This window comes from Calonectris borealis, chromosome 4 (genome assembly GCF_964195595.1).
Source record: "Calonectris borealis chromosome 4, bCalBor7.hap1.2, whole genome shotgun sequence".
Classification (NCBI taxonomy): Eukaryota; Metazoa; Chordata; class Aves; order Procellariiformes; family Procellariidae; genus Calonectris; species Calonectris borealis.
The window spans coordinates 2,201,510-2,220,450 of NC_134315.1; the positions used below are offsets into that span (position 1 = coordinate 2,201,510).

The 18,941-nt window shown below is 37.7% G+C and overlaps 1 protein-coding gene across 11 annotated transcripts in view; it reads left to right on the forward strand.

Moving 5' to 3' along the window:
* Window positions 1-18,941, forward strand: part of ALMS1 (ALMS1 centrosome and basal body associated protein) — a 73,879-nt gene that overhangs the window by 14,182 nt on the left and 40,756 nt on the right. For 9 of the 11 annotated variants that reach the window (XM_075148360.1, XM_075148361.1, XM_075148364.1 and 6 more), the window contains 4 exons: window positions 1,067-1,262; window positions 11,669-11,786; window positions 13,124-15,350; window positions 18,621-18,780. In XM_075148360.1, coding sequence (XP_075004461.1) covers window positions 1,067-1,262; window positions 11,669-11,786; window positions 13,124-15,350; window positions 18,621-18,780 — 2,701 coding nt within the window. Of the gene's footprint in view, window positions 1-1,066; window positions 1,263-1,904; window positions 2,039-5,146; window positions 5,369-11,668; window positions 11,787-13,123; window positions 15,351-18,620; window positions 18,781-18,941 lie in introns of those variants that run through there. The other 2 variants (XM_075148369.1, XM_075148367.1) reach the window with 2 other exon arrangements.

Sequence of the window (18,941 nt, forward strand, 5' to 3'; positions counted from 1 at the left end):
TGATTAAAGAAAACTTTACTCACATTGTGATACAGTCATAGTAGTTCTATCTGATGGATATGCTGCCAAATATTTAATTACTCTGAGAATTGCATAAGATCACAGGTGTTTTGAAAAAAACTGAGTTGATCAGAAATTTTATTTCCAAATTATTGTAAGAATCTTGTGCATAGTCATGTAGCAAATTCTGATGTGAAAAGTAGCTTTTAGTACCTTAGTAGTGTTTCAGAAGGTAGAAGAGCTTGCAGCTATTAAGTAGGGATAGTACTGTACTTCTACCAATTCACTGGGACACTTTCTTGCTTATATTAACATATATGTAATTATTAGTTATATACGCTGATGATAATGATTTGACTTATAAATGATTGATATTCTTAATTCTCTGCGCTCAAGACTGGTCTGTGCCTTTTCTATAATTAAAATTTATCTGTTTAATTACTTCCCCAGTAATCCCAATGCAAATTCTTTAATGAATTACTTGAAGTAAAGATACTCCTTTCCATTTGAACATGAACTGAAAGTCTTTTTCTTAGAATATACCAAAGAGTTGGCTAGGATATGCAGGCATTATCTATATGATCTCAGAATTTCTGTAACTAGAAACTTTCTTTAAAGACAAATCAGAAACTGTTCTGCTTGTTACTCCGCAGTTGTACAATGCAAACCATCTTTACTACGCAGTGTCAGGAACTGCATTGGCCCTGCATGCTACTGAAGCATTTGTCCTTATTGAGATTTTTCTTTCTAAGTGAGAGATTTCATTCTGGTTTAGAAAAAGTCCTCTGCAGTGGCAGGATTTGGAGATAGAGCTCAGTTTCAGACGAGTGATGGAAAGCTGGTGATCAGATAGTGAGCGATGACAACTTAGGCAGTAGTGAGAACTGACTGTGGACTTCAGCAGTTCATAGTGCATCATAATTCTTTTACGTTAAAAACTGAGTATTTGTATAGGAAATACAATTTAGAAGCAACAATTCCATTGTTTCACAACTTAGTCTTTATTTCCTTTGGAAATATGTCTTTCCTGATGCTTGGGCACTTTTTTCTCCCCACCTGTTCTTAGGGAATTGAGTCATGGTATCAGCTTCCAGCAGAAGTGGATGCCAGCCATTTAACTGCTGCCTCAGAGACAAAGCTTGGCCTGACTTGTGATAGAAATGACCTGTCGGAGTTCCCTACGCTGGAGGAGGGAGCGTTGCCTTCAGCAGAAGCATCTAGAAGGCAGTCTCCTGGAGATACAGCACATGGCTTACTGCTGGGTATGTTCAAAGTTGCCTTTTGTTTAACTGCTGAACAATTAGGATTTTACTTTTCATTTTTAAATCAATCCCTAACCTGGATTTGACTTCTTTTAGTGAGAACTGGTGTTTACAAAATACATTCTGTGTAACTTTATTGTCAAAGCCCATCTTCAAAATGAGGTAGAGGGCTTGTGTACCTTCCCTGGATCTTTTAACAGGTGAATGGGTTATCTTTGATCTCAGGTAAAACTGTAGTCTGTTTTCCTTTAGAATTAATAGAATTGCTTACCTGAGTAAAGTTAGAAATTATTGGGGTTCTCGCTAGGTGAGGTGATAGTTCTCCGTGTCCTTAAAATCTGTATTAATTTGTTAGTCAAAAATCTTTGTTAATTTCAAAATAGTAGATATAATAGTAAAGTAGATATAATTGTATTGATAACATGAAAAACTGTTTGATAAGAGTGTGTGCATACTTGCACCCCTTTCTCATACATTCAAACTACCGTGTACTGCTTCTCTGTTTCACTGCTTCTTACAGGATTTCTTTATAGACAAAGTAATCTCCAAATACAGTTTTAAAAGGTTTTCAATAGCCCTTTAAAAAGGTATCTTATAAGTGTTACTGCTCTTTAATTAATCAGTATATGTATTCCTTTTCAGATAAGAGGAAAAACTGAGGAATTATAGCTAGAAGTACTGTACTACTGCAAGATTTAACCCAAACTTATGTAGGAAGTTAGCATAACAAAGACTACATGGAAGGGGAAGGTGGTAATTATTTACAAAATGTCTAAGTAAGTTGATGTTTACCCGCTTTCACTGTTGCACTCACAAGCACCAACTCTTTTTTGTTTTTTTTTTCTCCCAAGTGGTCTAGCTTGCCTGTAACATGGCGGCCTATGTATACTAGCTATCGCGTCCTGGGATGGTGCTTTGCTGTAGTCTGCTGTCCTGTTGGGCTAACAGAAAAAGGAGCTGTGTATATGAAATGCAGCAACCTTGTTGTCACCCTCCTGTTGTCAGAACACAGGACCTTCTGCTAATGAGTCCTCTGTTCTGGCGCTTAAACGCAAGTTTATACACGCATTCTTCATTCATATCAACATTCATATCTTTGTTACAAATCCTTACATTTCTCTCTGGGTTTGGACAATACCCATATTGGAATGTACCACATTAATGTCGATGTTGATTCTTTCCAATATATTGGTCATCTGGACTTCAGAATGCTTTTTCAATTGGTGTGCTATCGTCAGTACTGTTAATCGTAGTGCTAAGATGTGAAAACCTGTGTGCAGTGTATTGGTGTATTACAGGTGTTATTAACAATGCAATTTGAAATACAAAAAAACCTGTGGGGAGTTAAAAACCCAATTGTAATACAGCTGTGAGCGTCCTTTAAGAATAATACACCAGTGGTGAATAGTTAGGGTTTCTGCATCACTTAATCATAACAGCTGTTGGTTTTCTGACATAATACAGAGTTTTCTGACTTCTTGTTCCTCCTTCTTTAGGTTCTTGTTCTATTTATTGTGGTTCACCAGTAAGTTTGTTCCAGCCATACTAATCCCAGTGCAGCACTCTTCCACATTATGTAATTCTGATTAGCTAATGCATGATATGGGTGGACACCGTATATGTTTCATCCTTGATATATACAGGAAGGACGTTACTGTTTTTTCCACATGGGGTTCAGTTTTCTGATGTGATCCCACCAGGCTGGATACAGGGAAAGAACATGCATGCAACTGTTTCCAGTGTCATAGGTGAGAGAAACATTAACTGCTAATTGGTACTTGCATGCAAGTAGTTGTTGCTGCATTCAAGTACAGCATTCTTCAGGCTGTGTTCATGGAGGACAGATGAATTTGTTATAACTCCATTTTTCATAACACATTTTTAGCTCTATTAATACACCATTAGTGATGCATCAAGCTCTCACTTTAGGTATCCAAAGTGACTGATGGATTATTTTCGGTAATGCTAATGTGGTTTGTGTATCTATTATTTGGCGGTTATCTTTATTTTTGACATAAAATTTCCTGGGTTTTATTTCTCCCAATGACATGGTTGTATTCTGTTCCATGCCTGGAATTTACACCTATCTAGACACTGGGTTTTTTGTTTTTCTCTCTCCCCTGCCCGCCCCGACTGTTCAGATTATTTATATTTTTGTGGCAATAAACCACTACTTACAGTTTTTAATATTCTATTACTAGTCCTTATTGCTACCACTTGCATTTGGGTGCAATTTATATTACTGCCAATAATATTTTCCCATTCTAACACCTCTACTTTAGAAAAGCTAAGTGTTTCTGTTGCTTCCTTTCACATCTAATCATCACAGTTTAGTTAAAGATTGGTTTGAGAAGTTCCAAGATTTAATATTTCACCTTTATCCGTTCTTGGTTACATTAATTTTTATCCATGTGGAGTCAAGAGTGTTCTGGTCAATTCTGGTGGTATAATTTTCAGTCCACTGGTAGTAGTACATCTTTGAAAAAGAAAACTTCTCTTTATAACATATAATTATTCTCTGCGTCTTAAGACACAAACCATTGCTGATTCTTTGTAATAGTTTCTATACTATTTCTATACTACAAAGTAGTTTCTAATAATCCTCAAAATGGTGGAAACAGAGACACTCACTTTTTTTACTCATTGCTATTAATCATAGCAAACACATTTTGTTTATATACAAAAAAGATACAAGTTGGCTTTATTTCCAAGAGAAACAAGTTTATCAGATCCATTTTTCTTTCTTACCTTTATCTGCTCATATTTCCTGTTGCTTCAGCTGTGGCAATTAATCTGTAAGGAATTATAACTTTCCCTTTTTGTATGTGCGCATTTAATAAAACCAAAACCAGCAAAAGCAGACCTAAGCAATGTATAGTTAACAATACTCATATGGCTGAAGTCGTTTAGTTTTTCTTCTCTGCTTTCTATGGAAGACAAAATTAGCTGAGACTGTTATCGATAGCTCTTATAGTTACCCAAGCTAGAACATTTTCCTTGCTTGCCTTACTTTAGTTGCATTATTTCCATTTATTGCATTTCTGCTTCCTTACGCGTCCAAGTTACTATGCTAAACAACTGTTCACCAGACCCCCAGACATGATCGTTATCCATTGGTTCCACTCTTAAATTAGCAGTTGTTGCATTTAGGCATAGATTTCTATTTTTTTTTCCAACTTTTAAGTGCTAGTTCTAACATCACATTCAATCATGCACTGTATGTTAACTTTTGACTTTCAAAGTTAGCTCTGTCTCAATCCCAACTGAATTGTTAATTTTTCCTGCGCAAACCTTTGTGTATGTGTGGTGTAACTTACTGTTATGTCATCTGTTAACTATTTCTTACCTGCTGATAATGCTTTTTTTCTTTCTTCTTTACTTTTATGATACCCCACCTAGACTCCTTTTATGCATATACTTGCATACACTTCCTTGGAAACGCATAACTTAGCAATGCTGTTACTAAGCCCAAAGTGTTTCTTTTTGTATTGATATCCCTTAGAGGATCTCTCTGCAAAATCAAGTGTTACTCCGCCCATTGGGTTATTATATTTGTGACTCACTTTTCCAAGATGTAACTGAAATTGCTGAATAAAGGTGCTTCTAAAGCTGCTTTCACTAAACCATTGGGCTACGTTTTTTCACAAACAAACAAAATTATTATAGGCAAATAACATGATTGCGTGTGATATTTTAAAATAAACCTGTGCTGCTTCCAGTTAACTGCAAGTTCAACTTGCAATTTGCCATTCCTGTACTGCTTGTGTAATATTACTTGTATGTAGGTTGCTTTTTTGGTTTTTGTTTGTTCTGAATTTAAAAAATCGCTTAAGGGGATGGAGTTGAAATTGCCTTGGGAATAGCCTGGTAAGATGTTCATGGCATGTTCGTGTTCCTGAAGGTTTTATGAGTTCGGCTGTTACTACAATGTGCAGCTCTTGCTCTTTTTCATCAGTTTTTGTGGTTATTTTGATAATGCTTTGATCCATCCTTTGTGAAGGAGCCTGTAAGGGGGGAGAGAACATCTGTCTGGTGGATCTGGATCCAGAGGTTCTGGTTCATACCGAACACCTCTGAGGCCCAAGGCTCAATGTCTTCCACTGTAGGTCTCGCACTGATGGCTGCAACTATCCCATGTGTCTCCTGTTATGCTTTTTTCAAAGATTGAATTCAGTTTTGGTAACTTGGATTATCTGGTTCAAAAAATTGCTGTTTCTCTGCCTGAACCTCTTGTTTTACTTGTTCAGGGATTCTCTTGTATATGATTCTCTGTTAACTTTATGGTGGTGAATATACATGGATTTCCATGAAGAAAAACACGACAGAAGATGACTTCTATCTGTAAAGGCAGAATCTGGGATGAGGTTAGCTTTGGTAGAAGTAATACATCTGCTGAAGGAACTTTTAAAATCCTGTGTATGATACAAAAGCATTAAAGGAAAGACCAGCACTTTTTTTGGTTTCTTAGCAACTTCAGGTGATTTACTGGAAATCCCAAACATTTGCCAATACAGAGTTAATATGTTGCTTTCAGTCTACACTGAACAGTAAGCCCTGTCCCTTGCTGCCCTAAGCCTTTTTTTATTAAGACAACATGTTAAGAAGATGAAGTGAGGTTCTATTTTAGCATAACAATACAGGAAGACAAGCCTGGTGTGGCTGAATTAATTGCTGGCTGCTGTGCATTTGGAACTACTTCTGAGATGTTTTTGAAGAGGTTTTCTCCTTTATGGAATAAAAAGCACTCTTGGCTATCTCATGTTTGGGCCTACAGACAGCTTTGTAATTAAAAGCCATGTGGGCATCACAGTGAGTTGCTGTCTGGCTAGAGTTGGTTAGTATTGACTAAAACCCCATTTTTTTTTGTTTTGCCATGTAGGAAATTCAGGTTTAAGACAAATATTAAAAAGTGGAAGGACATGGTGGGTTAAGCATGCTTTGTCTTTGCCTACATCCTCTGTATAGGATTGTTGCGTTTGGTATATTTTATAGCATTTTGTCCACATTATTGTGATTTGCAGAACTGGAATCCATTTCATCAGGAAAAATTTCTTGATACTTGTCAAAGTTTGCTTTTTAAATGCAACTGGAATTAAAGAGAAAGCATGAGCCTTTTTAACATGATACAAAGATGTAAGCATTCTGTATAGTGCTAGTATTTTATTTGTTGCCCTCTAGTGAGTGTGCCAGTAGCTACAGCCTTTTTGTATATGCACTTAAATTTCCAGATATGGAAGGAAAGGTGAGAAGGAAAGGAGAAACACATAATACTAATTTATTCCTTCTTCTCTTCAAAAAGTGTTTTGAACTTCATTTGTTGGGGGGGAGACTCTCACAGTGACAGTTGTATTGAAAATGCTCCTGCTACATTGTGGAACAGATTGACAAAGCCAGGAAGGTTTTGTTTTTGTTTTGCCTTCCTTTTTTATCTTCCACAAATGGCAATTTGACTCTGGCATTCAGAATTGTCAGCAGGCTGTAAGATAAAGTACCATGCCCAGCTTTGCTTGTTCAGTGAATTCAACTGTGAGGAAGCTTTTGACCTTCAGAGCGACAGCGGGAAGAATTACTGTTTTGACACAAGATGCTCAAAGAGTGTTGTACTGACGTCACTTGCTGCTTTAAGCATCGAGCACCTGCTTCTCCGCCTGCAAAACCTAGGTTATGTCTGAACGTAATGAGCCCCTAAATCATCGTAAGCATCCGAAATATGATAGCGATGATCTTTCTACTTCCCGAAGAAAATAAGTTACTGAAAGCATTAGAGTTCATGTGCTGTAAGATTTGAAAACGTTCAAAAAAGCCAGAGGAGGTAGAACATGCGAGATGGCTGGAGTTATATTTTATGTATACAAAAAAATTAGTTTTGTAGCCCCAGTTAAATGTCATCTATTGAACTCCATAAGGATGCTTTTACAGGTCACCTCTGCAGGTTGCTGCAGGGGGCAAGCTGGAAGAGAGGGTTTCCACCGAGGAGGTGAATGCAGTGAATCTTGAATCTCGACTATGCGCTTTTCTCCTTTTTTTTTTTATCTTTTTTTTTTTTTTTTCTTCCTTTCCTTCCCCTGTTCCCTTTTTTCCTCAGTCTTCTTTCCTGGCCTTGTCAGTCATCTGCTGCTTCAAGTCAGTGTTCACCACCACAGTTCCTCTGACTGGAAACCTCTGGGGAAGGTGGGGTACTGTCAGCCTAGGGCAGATTTCTGCTACACGGCAAAACCAGAATGCTCTCTGGAGAAGTCAGGGGAGCAAGACTGCCTGAAAAGGAGGCTAGCCTGAGGGTACGGTTTTGCAGTATATTTAGTCAGCTAAAGTCTGCTACTGAAAAGGAAGAGTCTGGCTTTTCCTTGTCCTGCATACTTGTTCCTGCGGCATCCCTTCTGCTAAACCCACCATGTGGATTGGTGCAATCAGATCAGCTTGTGTTCAGGCTGAAATGTAATGGTCGGGTTGGAAATGGAGATGGTTACGTTTCAGCTGGATCAGGGTTCTCTTGCCTGGGCAAAAAAAAGGAGGGAGAAACACAGCTCTGGGCTGGGATGGAGAGATTGGGTCTGTCCCTTCTTGCTGAGGTGTAGTCTTACTGCTTCAAGTGGAGATGGAGAACTCGGGGGCTCTTGTTCAGGACTACATGTAAGAGGCTAAGGGGGAAGGAAGAGAGAGAATTGAAGCAAAACTTACTCGTGCTGTTCAAATAACTGTTGAAGCCATTAACAATCTAGCTAAATAGCCTTGCACATTTTGTAGAAAGCCAGCTGTGTTGTTGTATCATGTCGATGCACTCAGAAGTGTCTTATTTGTCACCTAGGTTTGCATAGCTTCAGTGTTTTACGTTGGATTCTTGTTAGATATTATCTGAACTGAAATGCTCTTAATGACCAAATTTCTGTTCTTGCATATGTACATACAAATGTAATCAAGTCACCTTTAATCTTCTCTTTGATTATACCATACAGGTTTAGTTCCAGGAGGCTCTTGTGATGAGGCATGTTTCTTCAATCTTTTAGCTGTTTTCTCTGATCCTCCTGTGATATTTACAGATACGGAGTTATGATCATCAGAACCTGCAAATACCATTTCAATAGTAGGTTCAGTATAAGGTTGGAAAGAATAGTCCTTGTTACTACTTATTCACTATTCTTCCTTTTATATACATGAAAAATTTGCCTGCCATTTTGGATACAGTATTGCACTGGCCTCCTGTCGGTGGTTTGTTCATCATGACCCCAAGTCCTCATCCGAGTTGTTGCTTTCTAATGTAGCCCTTGACTCTGTTAGATGTGCTGGGGTGCTTTGTTCCTACCAACGTATGGCTGGACTTCAGTTATACCAAAACTTGGATCCTTTGCCATGCTATGATGCCAGGTGACCCAGACTGCCCTGTATCGATGGACTGTGCAGTGAGATATTTATTGCTTGGCAAATATCTGCCTCATCTGTGTGCCTTCTCTGTAAGAACTTAGGGATTTCTGAAGTTTCAAATAGAGGAGGGACAAGAACGGCTCTTGAGGGGCCTGACTAGATACATACCCATGCAGTGAGGATTTCCTGTTTATAATTCTGGTTGGAGAATTTTTCATCTGTTTGAGTGCTGGGTTGACTTTCTTAATACAAATGTTGAGTGGTACTTAAATTTTTGTAGATATAATATAACTTTAAAGCATTGATTTATCAGCCAAATGTTGTGACTTATATTGTGTGTGTGTATATGTGTATATGCACATTTATTTTATCAATACATGTATAGATGCATTAAAATTGCTTGGCAAGATCTATTTTTGACAGCATTTGGCAGCTTTTTTTTTTCAATCATTTTTGATTCCCTCCCTCAGTCTTTTTTGTTTCTTCATTTACAAAGGCAGCACACCCAGTCTTTATTGTGTGGAAAAGCTTTTTCTTTAATCACTCCTGATTTTCAGTTTAGCTTGAAAACGCATTTTCATTCGAAGTGAAGAAGTTAAACTGTAAATCAGGAAAGCTTATTTTCCTCTTCTATTGTGTGAATAAAAATGAGATGCCAGTTCTGAAAACATGAAGTGTATCATGATGTGAGATGACAAGTCTAATTCAATAACTGCAATTACTATTGCCTTTGTTCACTAATATAATTTTAAATGTAAAACACGATTTGGGAGGAAAAAAAGTACATCTAACACAGCTAAGAGAGTTTAGATTCCAACTTGCTTAATATTTCTTAAAGTATGTGGTTTTGCATCTTTAATGCAATTCCAAGCTAGCTATGGTTAATCTGCTCAGTATTTTCAAGTATAACGACAAAAAATTGAGTAAATGTACACTAAACAGAATCAATGTTTGAGTAAATGCATTGTAAATACTGTCTACTCCCAGTTAGTGGTTGGGAATAAGGAATCTAATGTGCAAGCTGTATTTGATTCTAAGTCAGTATCAGCCACTGAAAACAAACCTCTTTGTTTTCTGTAAAGTACACTTTAAATAAATGCTAAGGAGATTACAGTAAATTAGATCAGTCTCCTGTTCCATGATTTTAAATCATGATTCAAATCGTGATTAAAAACACATAAGTACCAATCAGTCTGGTACATTAGACCACAATCTTGGTTGTGCCCTATAATATAACAGAGCCCTGAGGTGCTGTTATATTATAAATGAGACATCCCTGACCTTGTTCCTTATTTTCTTGGCTCCTGCTCCCTCTGTGCTGATGCTGCCATTTTCTCCTCTACTTTTTTTACACTTCCATATGTGTTATAATTATTTTTTCATCCAGCTTTGCACAGGTGCTTACTAGTCTACATTTGAGTCTCTTCTGAATGCCTCCTCTTGTCAAGTTGCTCAAGAGTAGCTATTCATACCTATTTTTTGAAGATACATATTATTTCCTTTCCTATAGACTTCCAAAAAAGCAGGTGTCTTTTTTTACTTTTCATTCACGTTTGGTGTTGCAAATAGTTAAGATGAAAGTGAAATGGAGTGGTGACTAGTGCAATGCATTTATCTAATAAAGTAACGGGGAGAGTTTAGCTTTAAAGAGGTACTGGGTGCTAGAAAAACAAAGACTCCCCACTTAAGTTGCTGTAGCATGTTTGTGCCATCTGTACTACAGATGCTAAAGTATAAATTTGGCTTCCTTAAGGAGACATTAGGCTGGCCATGTGGTGGAGGCAGCTGCTGAGATAGAAAGGAATCTTTGAAACTGTACAGCAATCATATTATTATTTTTCTAGCTGCTGATGGGGTGGGACTAGGGGGCATCCAAATTTTGAGCCAGCTTTGCTGTGTGATGTAGAATTATTTCTATCCATATAATTATCCTCTCACTACATAGAGTTCTAAAGTAATTAAAAAAATGTTAATTGGAAGTATTAAATTAAAAATGAATCAGAAAGGTCGTCTTGTGGTTGGATAGCACTCATCGGGTGATGTAATACAGGCTGTAGAAAGCCTCAGGATAAAGCTGACGTAATGTAAACTTGATTCTTTGTATGTAATGGTCATCTTATCTGATGTGATTATGCTTCTGTAAGTGATACAGAATATAGCTTGTCTGAGATGACTGAAAACTAATGAACCTAAATTAAATGAATGTGAATTCTGGTTCTGAAAGTCATACTCTTGACGACAAATAGCTTTTTTGCTTTAAAAAAAGCGTACTTATCAAAATATTTGAAGTAATTTTTTTTGCATCCATCAAAATGTGTATGTAGTCATTTACACTTATTAGATATCAGCTTACAGTTTTTTTTGTATTCTGGTGGTATAAAACATCTCTGTTTTTATAAGCAGTCAACTGAAAAAAGAAGGGCCAACTACCTCGAAGAACAAAGAAATATATGACAGAAACTAAAATTTATTGCTACAGTAGTGACACTAGTAGTAAACTAGTGGTACTAGTATAATTGTGATGACTAAGTTTTATTATTACTTGCATCCTGAAACCCTAAAGAAAAAAAACCTGTGCAGCCTTTGCTATAATCAAAATTTATGGAAAAATGGGGACTGGGAAAGGCATCAGTGGGGATTCTTGGTTTTTAAAGAAGTAAATGGTGATCTGGGTAGAAGCCTTGTGGACGTTCTTCGACGTGTACAGACTGCATGGAGATCACGAGGGGAGGTGCTGACAAGTGAGTGGAAAAGGATAGGGATGTGCGCAAAAAGAAGTTTAAGGATAAGAGGGTAAGTTAGAGATGTCAGTGTCATGTAGCATTTCGAGATTGACGAGAAGAAACCTGAATTTGATATGTGATAAGAAAGCTGAATTTAATACATGAGGGAACATGCTTCAGCAGAGGATTTAAATGATGGGATTACATCATTTTCACTGCAGTTGGCATGTTTTTGAATTTTGAAGGCTGTATTAGTTGGCAGAGCAGTTTAAAGAGGGATTGCCTGGCAAGCTTTTATTACTGTGTTATTGTTATTTTTAACAGATATTCAGGACAGTCAATTCTCTCCCTGTCTTCCACTGCTGATGTATTCAACACAAGGCCAAAGATTTTCAGATGAGACACTTCTCCAGCAATCAGAAATGAATTTTATTCCCTTAAGGTAGGACAAAGTTACCTGGTGTCGTGACGGAATGCAAACCTTTTTTCCTGAGTGGCCATGAATTGTCCTACATTTGATATTAAATAATTACAGTTTTATGGTCACAGAAATAAGACAAAGGTGTGGTTTACTCTTTGTTTTGTATAGAGGGAAGGCATTGTCAGAGTTCTAGTCATCTTTTTATTTTGTCTTCAAAAGAGTTTGAACAAGGGAAATCCAGAACATGCCTCTTCTGAACTTGTCATCCTTAATGTACCTGAAGAAAGTGGGAAAATAAGGAACTCTACCCTCTGAGACATCTTTTTAGCTTTCTTAGACTCTGAAATAAACTTCATGAAATTTTGGGGACAAAAATCAGATACAACTTGTATGCATGTATTTACTACTATAAATACATGCATACATATACATGTAATAATATTGTGGTTTGTATATACTGGAGTAATATATGTTACGTGTAATTTAAAATACATATTTTTATATGAAGTTTACATACATAAAGAAATAGCTATTTCATTAAAAGTCTTTGTCCGAGCCTTCATTTCAAGGTGTGACAAATGATTCCTTTTGTGCAAAGAAAGCAAGAAATCCTCTGCCCTTTATTAAGAAGAGGAAAAAACCCAAAGTGTGCGTATAAACACACATATTTACAGTGTAATTGATGTTTAGGCTTCCTTGCACTTTTTTTGGTGTGTGAGGAGACAGATGTGTTTCCTAATGTGATACACTGTGACTTCGCTTTGTGGATCAGAACTTAGTTCCACCAAAGCCGGTGATCTACTTGCATGGAGTAATATTAATTGGGGTTTGATGATCATTTTAATATAAAATGACTATTAATTCAAAATCCACAATAAAAATATTAGAAGTTTATAGGAATCTGTTGCTTCTGTTCATCTGAGAGCTGGCTTATTTTATATCCTTTAAAGAAATAATTGATATAATTAAATTGAAGTGGGTGATTTATATTAAAAAAAAAACAAAACCACATGCAATTTATATATGTGTGTAAGCAACTCCTATATTTTATTTATCTAATAAACATCCTAAAAATACTTCAGTCCTAAACTGATTGAAAAATATTGACATACTAAGTAGACTAATATTATTTTCAAACCTTTATAGGGTAGTAAGGCTTTTTTTGATATTGTTTGGACTTTCTTTACATTTCTTCACATTTTGGCCTGTTTAGGGGATGTATTTATGTGTACGTTGCTAAACCCCAGTTATTTGTTTGAAAGAAGTTCTACTTTTGCCTCGTATATTAAAGCAGAGAATATGGATGTTGAAATAAAAAATATGATCAGAAATTCACTTACTTTTCTTGCCTCTTATAGGGGAGTCCCTGATGTTTCTGGTGTGTCTCAGGAGCATTCAAAGCCTTCGCACATCCATGAAGCTGTGTCACTGACAGATGCAGAATATCCCTCTGAGGCACCCAGTGACTGCTTTACTTTGTCCCAGCATCCTCTTCCGTTCAGCCGTGTGGAACCTTGTGATGCCAGTTGTAGTGGTTGTTTGTCTCAGCAAACCTCTTTTTCTGGACAACTACTTGTGAACAAGGAGGCAAACGAAGACTGTAAAAATGATACTAATGAGAAGGCATTGATTCCCCCAACAAGTGACAATTTAGCAAACTCCACTGCAAAGGTGATGCTAACCAAGGCAAATAGACTGAACCAAATGGAAGCTGCTCTTGCAAAGCAGACCTGCAGTACGTCTGTAAAAGACGAACGTTCCTCCCGCGACAGCAACGTACCAGCTACTGTTTTTGAGCTTTCAGAGAAAGAAAAACGATTGCTGAGGCATGATGAGTTCTCATCTTCAGAAAACTCCTCTTGTAAAACAGCACTGACTAAGAATTCAGAAAAAAGAGAGAGAGAGATGCAAAAGGAAAAGGTAAAAATGGCTGAGAGTGAGTCAGAAGGGTGCATGAGGCAGCTGGAGAAGCTGGAAAAAGAAAAAAAGGTTCCTGATTTGTCTAATAATTTATCTGATGATTTGAGGAAAGACAACTATAAAAATTCAGATGCACAGGATGTGTTTTCTGCAAAGACTTCTGAAACAGGTGAAGGAATGTCAAAGGAATGTGGAGTTCATTTAAATGGCTCTGAAAGCTTGAAGTTCATGGCTGTTGCTGAGGAACTCCAGGGAGCTTTCCTAGATCATCAGCAGAAGCAATTATGTTCTGCAGTGAGATTTGAGAAAGAGGAGTTTATCCCTACTGTGACAAGCACCAGTGATTGTGCACCTAAACAACTAGTTGTGACTGACATGGAAGCTCCTTCTTCATGCAGTGAGGATGCCCCAGTGGAAATAGAACCTGGAGTAAGGAGGAGTGAATTAACTATTTCAGATTTTTCCATAGAAAGGGGACATAAAGTTACAGGCATTTCCCCTTCCTTTAATCTTGTGGGTGATGGCTCATTCTCTGTACACTTTGCTCATCCAAGCTATCAGTCTACTCCGGGGATACTTCTAAAGAAAAATGTTAAGGCAGAAGAATTTGGTGTCCTTGTGATCAAATCAGATATTCAGGCCTCTCCTTCATGCTTAAATGAAGAAACTTCAGGGAACTCCTCTACCAGTACACCTGTATCTGTTCAGAAGCAACATTCACTCCAATGTGCTCAGAAAAAAAACAATGAACGTTTTGAGTCCTTACAATTGAAATATCCCCACACTGGAAGAATTCAGTCTCTCCCATCACTTAGTTTCATGGAAAAGGTAGGGGCTTGGAACGTGAGCCAGCCAGAGGAGGTATCTGATGCAGTGACTTCATGTGACCCAGGTGGAGTTTCTCCTAGAAGAAAAGCCTACAGTGCAATTGCCAGTTCTTCAAACAATATTTTGTCAATACAAAAAAATGGTAGAGACCCCAAAGATTACGTTGCTGCTTCCTCTAGAGAGACGAGTTCCCTGGGAAGTTTGCGTTTTCATAATAAAAACTTACTGCTTGCCCACCCTCTTACTAGATCTCAGTCTGACAACGCAGTAAATGTTTCCAGTAGGAACACGTCCTTGGTTGAAGTTATTCTGCCAGCAAACTCAACAGAGGCAGTGCAGCCTCTAGATGAAAAAAGTAAGGTTTTAGGACTGTCTGAAAATAGCTTAGGAAGCTCCATGATACAAAAGTTTACAGCTGAGATTGTTTCTGGATCTAGTGGTGACGATGCAGAGAGTAATAATACAGGACAAAGTTCAGGCCCAAATGTTTTTGTTTCTGGTGAAGGGGTTGCTCAGCTCCTTAGAGAGGATGGAAACTCTACAACTGATGACCAGAAGAATTGTGATGCTCTTGAAAATCATATGCAGTCTCACAACCTAGATATTCCTACTGGCCGTGTCAGTGTGGACAATTGCGGTGATATTTCCCCAGATAGTTTGAATCCTCTTGTTAGTTCTGGGGAAAGTAGCCAGGGGAGTTTGGGCTCTGCAGGGTGCTCTTCAGTGGTTTCCAGGCACTTCTTCACCAGTGCAAAAGATGATAACTTCATCCCCGTTGGAGCAACTTCTTTGGAAACTCCAGTGAAAGAAGAGCTTAATATTGAAGAAAGGATCCCAGTAAGTTAGTTTCTAACAAAAGTTTGTAACTACTCTTGACCTTTTGATTATGAAGAGATCAGAGTACTGATGAGAACACTTGGCTGTCATAGTGAGTAGGACAGAAGTGCAGAAGGTATCACAGGCACAAGACACTAGCATGCTTATAGTTAGTTTCCGATATCCAGTCATGTTGGGAACCTGTCATGTGATAGTTATTCTTCTAGAAAATAGCAAATATGCATTTTATGTAAGCCTAAAAAAATCTTGAAGGACCCTTTATAACTGATTCTAATTTTAAACTCTGGTTTCAGAGTTATCTCATTTTTTTTTCCACTGTTCTTTTAGGAGACTCTGGTAGGGTCTACATCACTACAGACTAAATGAAATGGTTTTACACTGGTCTGTGCTACTGGTGAATTTCATCCATGATATTATTTCAGCTCATCTTAAACACAGAGGTGGAAGAAATAACTTTTAGGTAATATTTAACTTGGGCAAAGAAAGGGTTGGATATGGGAAAGATTTTTTTTTGTTGTTTTTTCCAGGTATAGATGACAGTATCATGGTAACAGAATGCAAGAGAAATGTAAAGATTGGTGGCTGATGGTGGTGGAACATAAAGGACATAAGAACAGGATATAGTGTTAGTGATAAAAAGTGAAATCTGTTTGATAAAAGACTTGTAAATAAATTGATTATAGCTCTTTTAGCAGAGCATTGATAAGCCATTTCTGATCTTCCAGATTCTTTCAGAAGATCAGGTTATAATTATCCAAACATGAGGTTAAGACTCAACTGCTGACTAAGGAAATGCTAGGCTGCAGAAGGGAGAGATGAACTTCACACACCCACGGATCTGCAATAATAGCAAAACCAACACAGAACTCCTTGGCAAATCAAATTGCTTTTTTTTCTATAAATACTCTTTTTTGCTTGTTCACTTTGTTCCAGTATCTAAGGCATAAATTCTTGATTCTTTGTATATTGCTCATAAAGGATGTTCAAAGCCTCTGCATATCTTTCCTCCTTTATATCTTCTTTGGCTAATACAGATTTATTTCCTCGCTTTCCTGTTCTAGGATGGTTGGTGAGAGTGGAGGGCAGATTGTGGCAGCCATGTTAACTATACTAATAGCTGTTGAGTGTTAGAGAAAATTAAATGCAGATTTATGTTAATGATAAACATGTAATTATCTTCTGAGTAAGTGGCTGTTCCTCTCACAAGATGACTCCTATAATCATTAGGTCTTTGGAACTGTGTTTTAGAAGCACTCTTCTCTGAGTTGTCTCTGCAAATTCGTGTTGAAACAAATATAAATATTGTAGGGAGGATATTTTAAATGAAATTCATGAGATGTAAAGGTTGTCTGTTACCTCCTTTTTTTTATGACTATAATTAGGCATGTTCTCCAGCCCTAGTTCTGAGGAATTCTGTTCTCATAAATCTATGACAAGGTAAAGGAGATTAGGTCACATATATGGCTATTAATATGTAGGTTTAATCTAGGAAAAAAGGAAAAATGAAATCTAGGAAATGGAGTTGGCCAAGATGTATAAGGTGGTTTATTTCATTTTGTTTGCTAGTTTAGGACATAGTATAGATGAGTTGAAATTAACTTGCCCCTACAGGTGATTAAGTCAAGGCAAATTTTGTTTGTTTGTTTGTTTGTTTTCCCCTATATATAATATCTGTATGTAAACTTAGGTGCTCTCTTAAAAGGGAAGAAATTACTTTCTCAGGAGATCCTAGACAGTCTTTGGTAGGCTCTTACCTCCATGAGACTCCTCCAGCTTTCAAAATACACTAATACAGGGAATGATGCTGTGTGTGTCTGAACTGACAATATCCGGGGGTTGCACAGAGAGAGTCGGTCTCATCCTCATTACGTTTTTCTCTAGTATATCGCAGAGTTTTAGGTTTTGAGTATGATTTTTGTTTGGCTTCTGTAAACTAACTGCTTTGTTTAATGTTAATGAAGTTATACTTGGATAGCAATTTATATATGTATGTGTGTGGTATACAAATACAAATAGTGCTTGTATGTATTTGTTCTGTACTTATGGAAAAGAGAAAGATGCATTTTATGACATCTTTACTAAGAAGGGGTTATTACTTTAGCTGCGCTAGTAAAACTAAGTCTTGGTTGTACATAGAATTTGTACACTTGAGTATCCTATGTTTTATAGACTTAAACTAGTACAGTAGTTGTATCCAGAAATAGTTTCATAGCCAGGGAGTTTTTGAGGTACTGCCGAAATCTGTTCATTGCACGCTAGGCCACTGAGTAGATGGGCAATTATATATTAGACTACCTGTGTTTCTTCATAAAACTATCAACAGCAGAAAGTGATTCTACCCCTTGGCCAGCACAAGTTTATTCCCTACAGCAACGTCACAAAAGCTGTTTTGTGATGTTTTTTAACCAGCTTTGACAAAAGGGTTCCCCACCATTTGCCTTGAAAACTAGCCTGTATTGAACTTGTCCTTAAGAGTGAGGAACTTTCCTGCTGCCTAGCTTTAATTTCAATGATAATGTTTTCTGTGCAGCAATCATTTGGGAAGAAAAAGGTTTTTAAACCAAACCTTTGTGTTCTTCCAGCTGGCAAATGTCATTTTAAACAGGTGAGGCTGAAGCTTACCAATCTCCTCTGAAGTATCAGACTTCTTGCTCATGCAGTGTACAGAGCGTGCATTTGAGTAAAATGACTATAAGCAGTTGGCTGTTGTCACAAGAACAAGATATGTGGCCTCTTCTCTGCTGACCTTTTCCATTGTTTCTGGGTCCTGTGGAAAGGGCTGGACACTAGTTCGGTGGTAGCAGGCTACTGCCAGTTGCCATCTTTGGCATATGGTGAAGGAAAAGTCAGGAAAGCACCAGGAAAAAACTGTTGGTGAGCGCAAGCACAAGCTATCACCACCAGAACAGTTCTTGCAACTTATTTCTGAATTGCTGCCAAACATAAATTAATGAGGAATAGATTGCAGCATGTGTCAGTTGTTCTTCTGGGCTGCACGTGGCTTGTGAGGTGCCCATTATGTAGGCCTAGTCATACTAGCTAGAAAAAAGGCTTGTCACTCATGGTCCAAAGAATAGAATAAGCTGGAGATGTTGTCTCACATGTGACTGCTTTAGCGTTTTGGGTGAACTGTTAGTGTGAGTTGAACAGGACTGAGGCTTAAGATGTTTTAAAACAAGTTGTTTGCATTTAACAGCAAACATGCAACTTCAGAATCCATTGACATTCTGTAAGAGTGCCATATGTGTTACTTATTTCTTCTTTTGCCAGATATATCTTCGCAACCTTGGCATTGATCAGTCACCTGGAACTATACTCACACCGTTTGTACCCCGAGGACCAATCAGGGAAGTTGAATTTTCCCCTTCAGAGCTTAGAACCCTGAAGGACTCCACTGACACGCTGACGAGGACCGTTCCGCGGCCGCAAGGTATGGGGAAGGAAGATCTTGTGTTGTGCAAGCCTTAGAGAACACAGAACTTCAGACTCACCTGTGAGATTGCTCTTGGCCTGGTAGTGTCAAGTGTGTTTCTTCTCATGTGGTGCTCTGTTTCATTCATATGAGTTGATCTTCTCCCATCTCAAATGTGA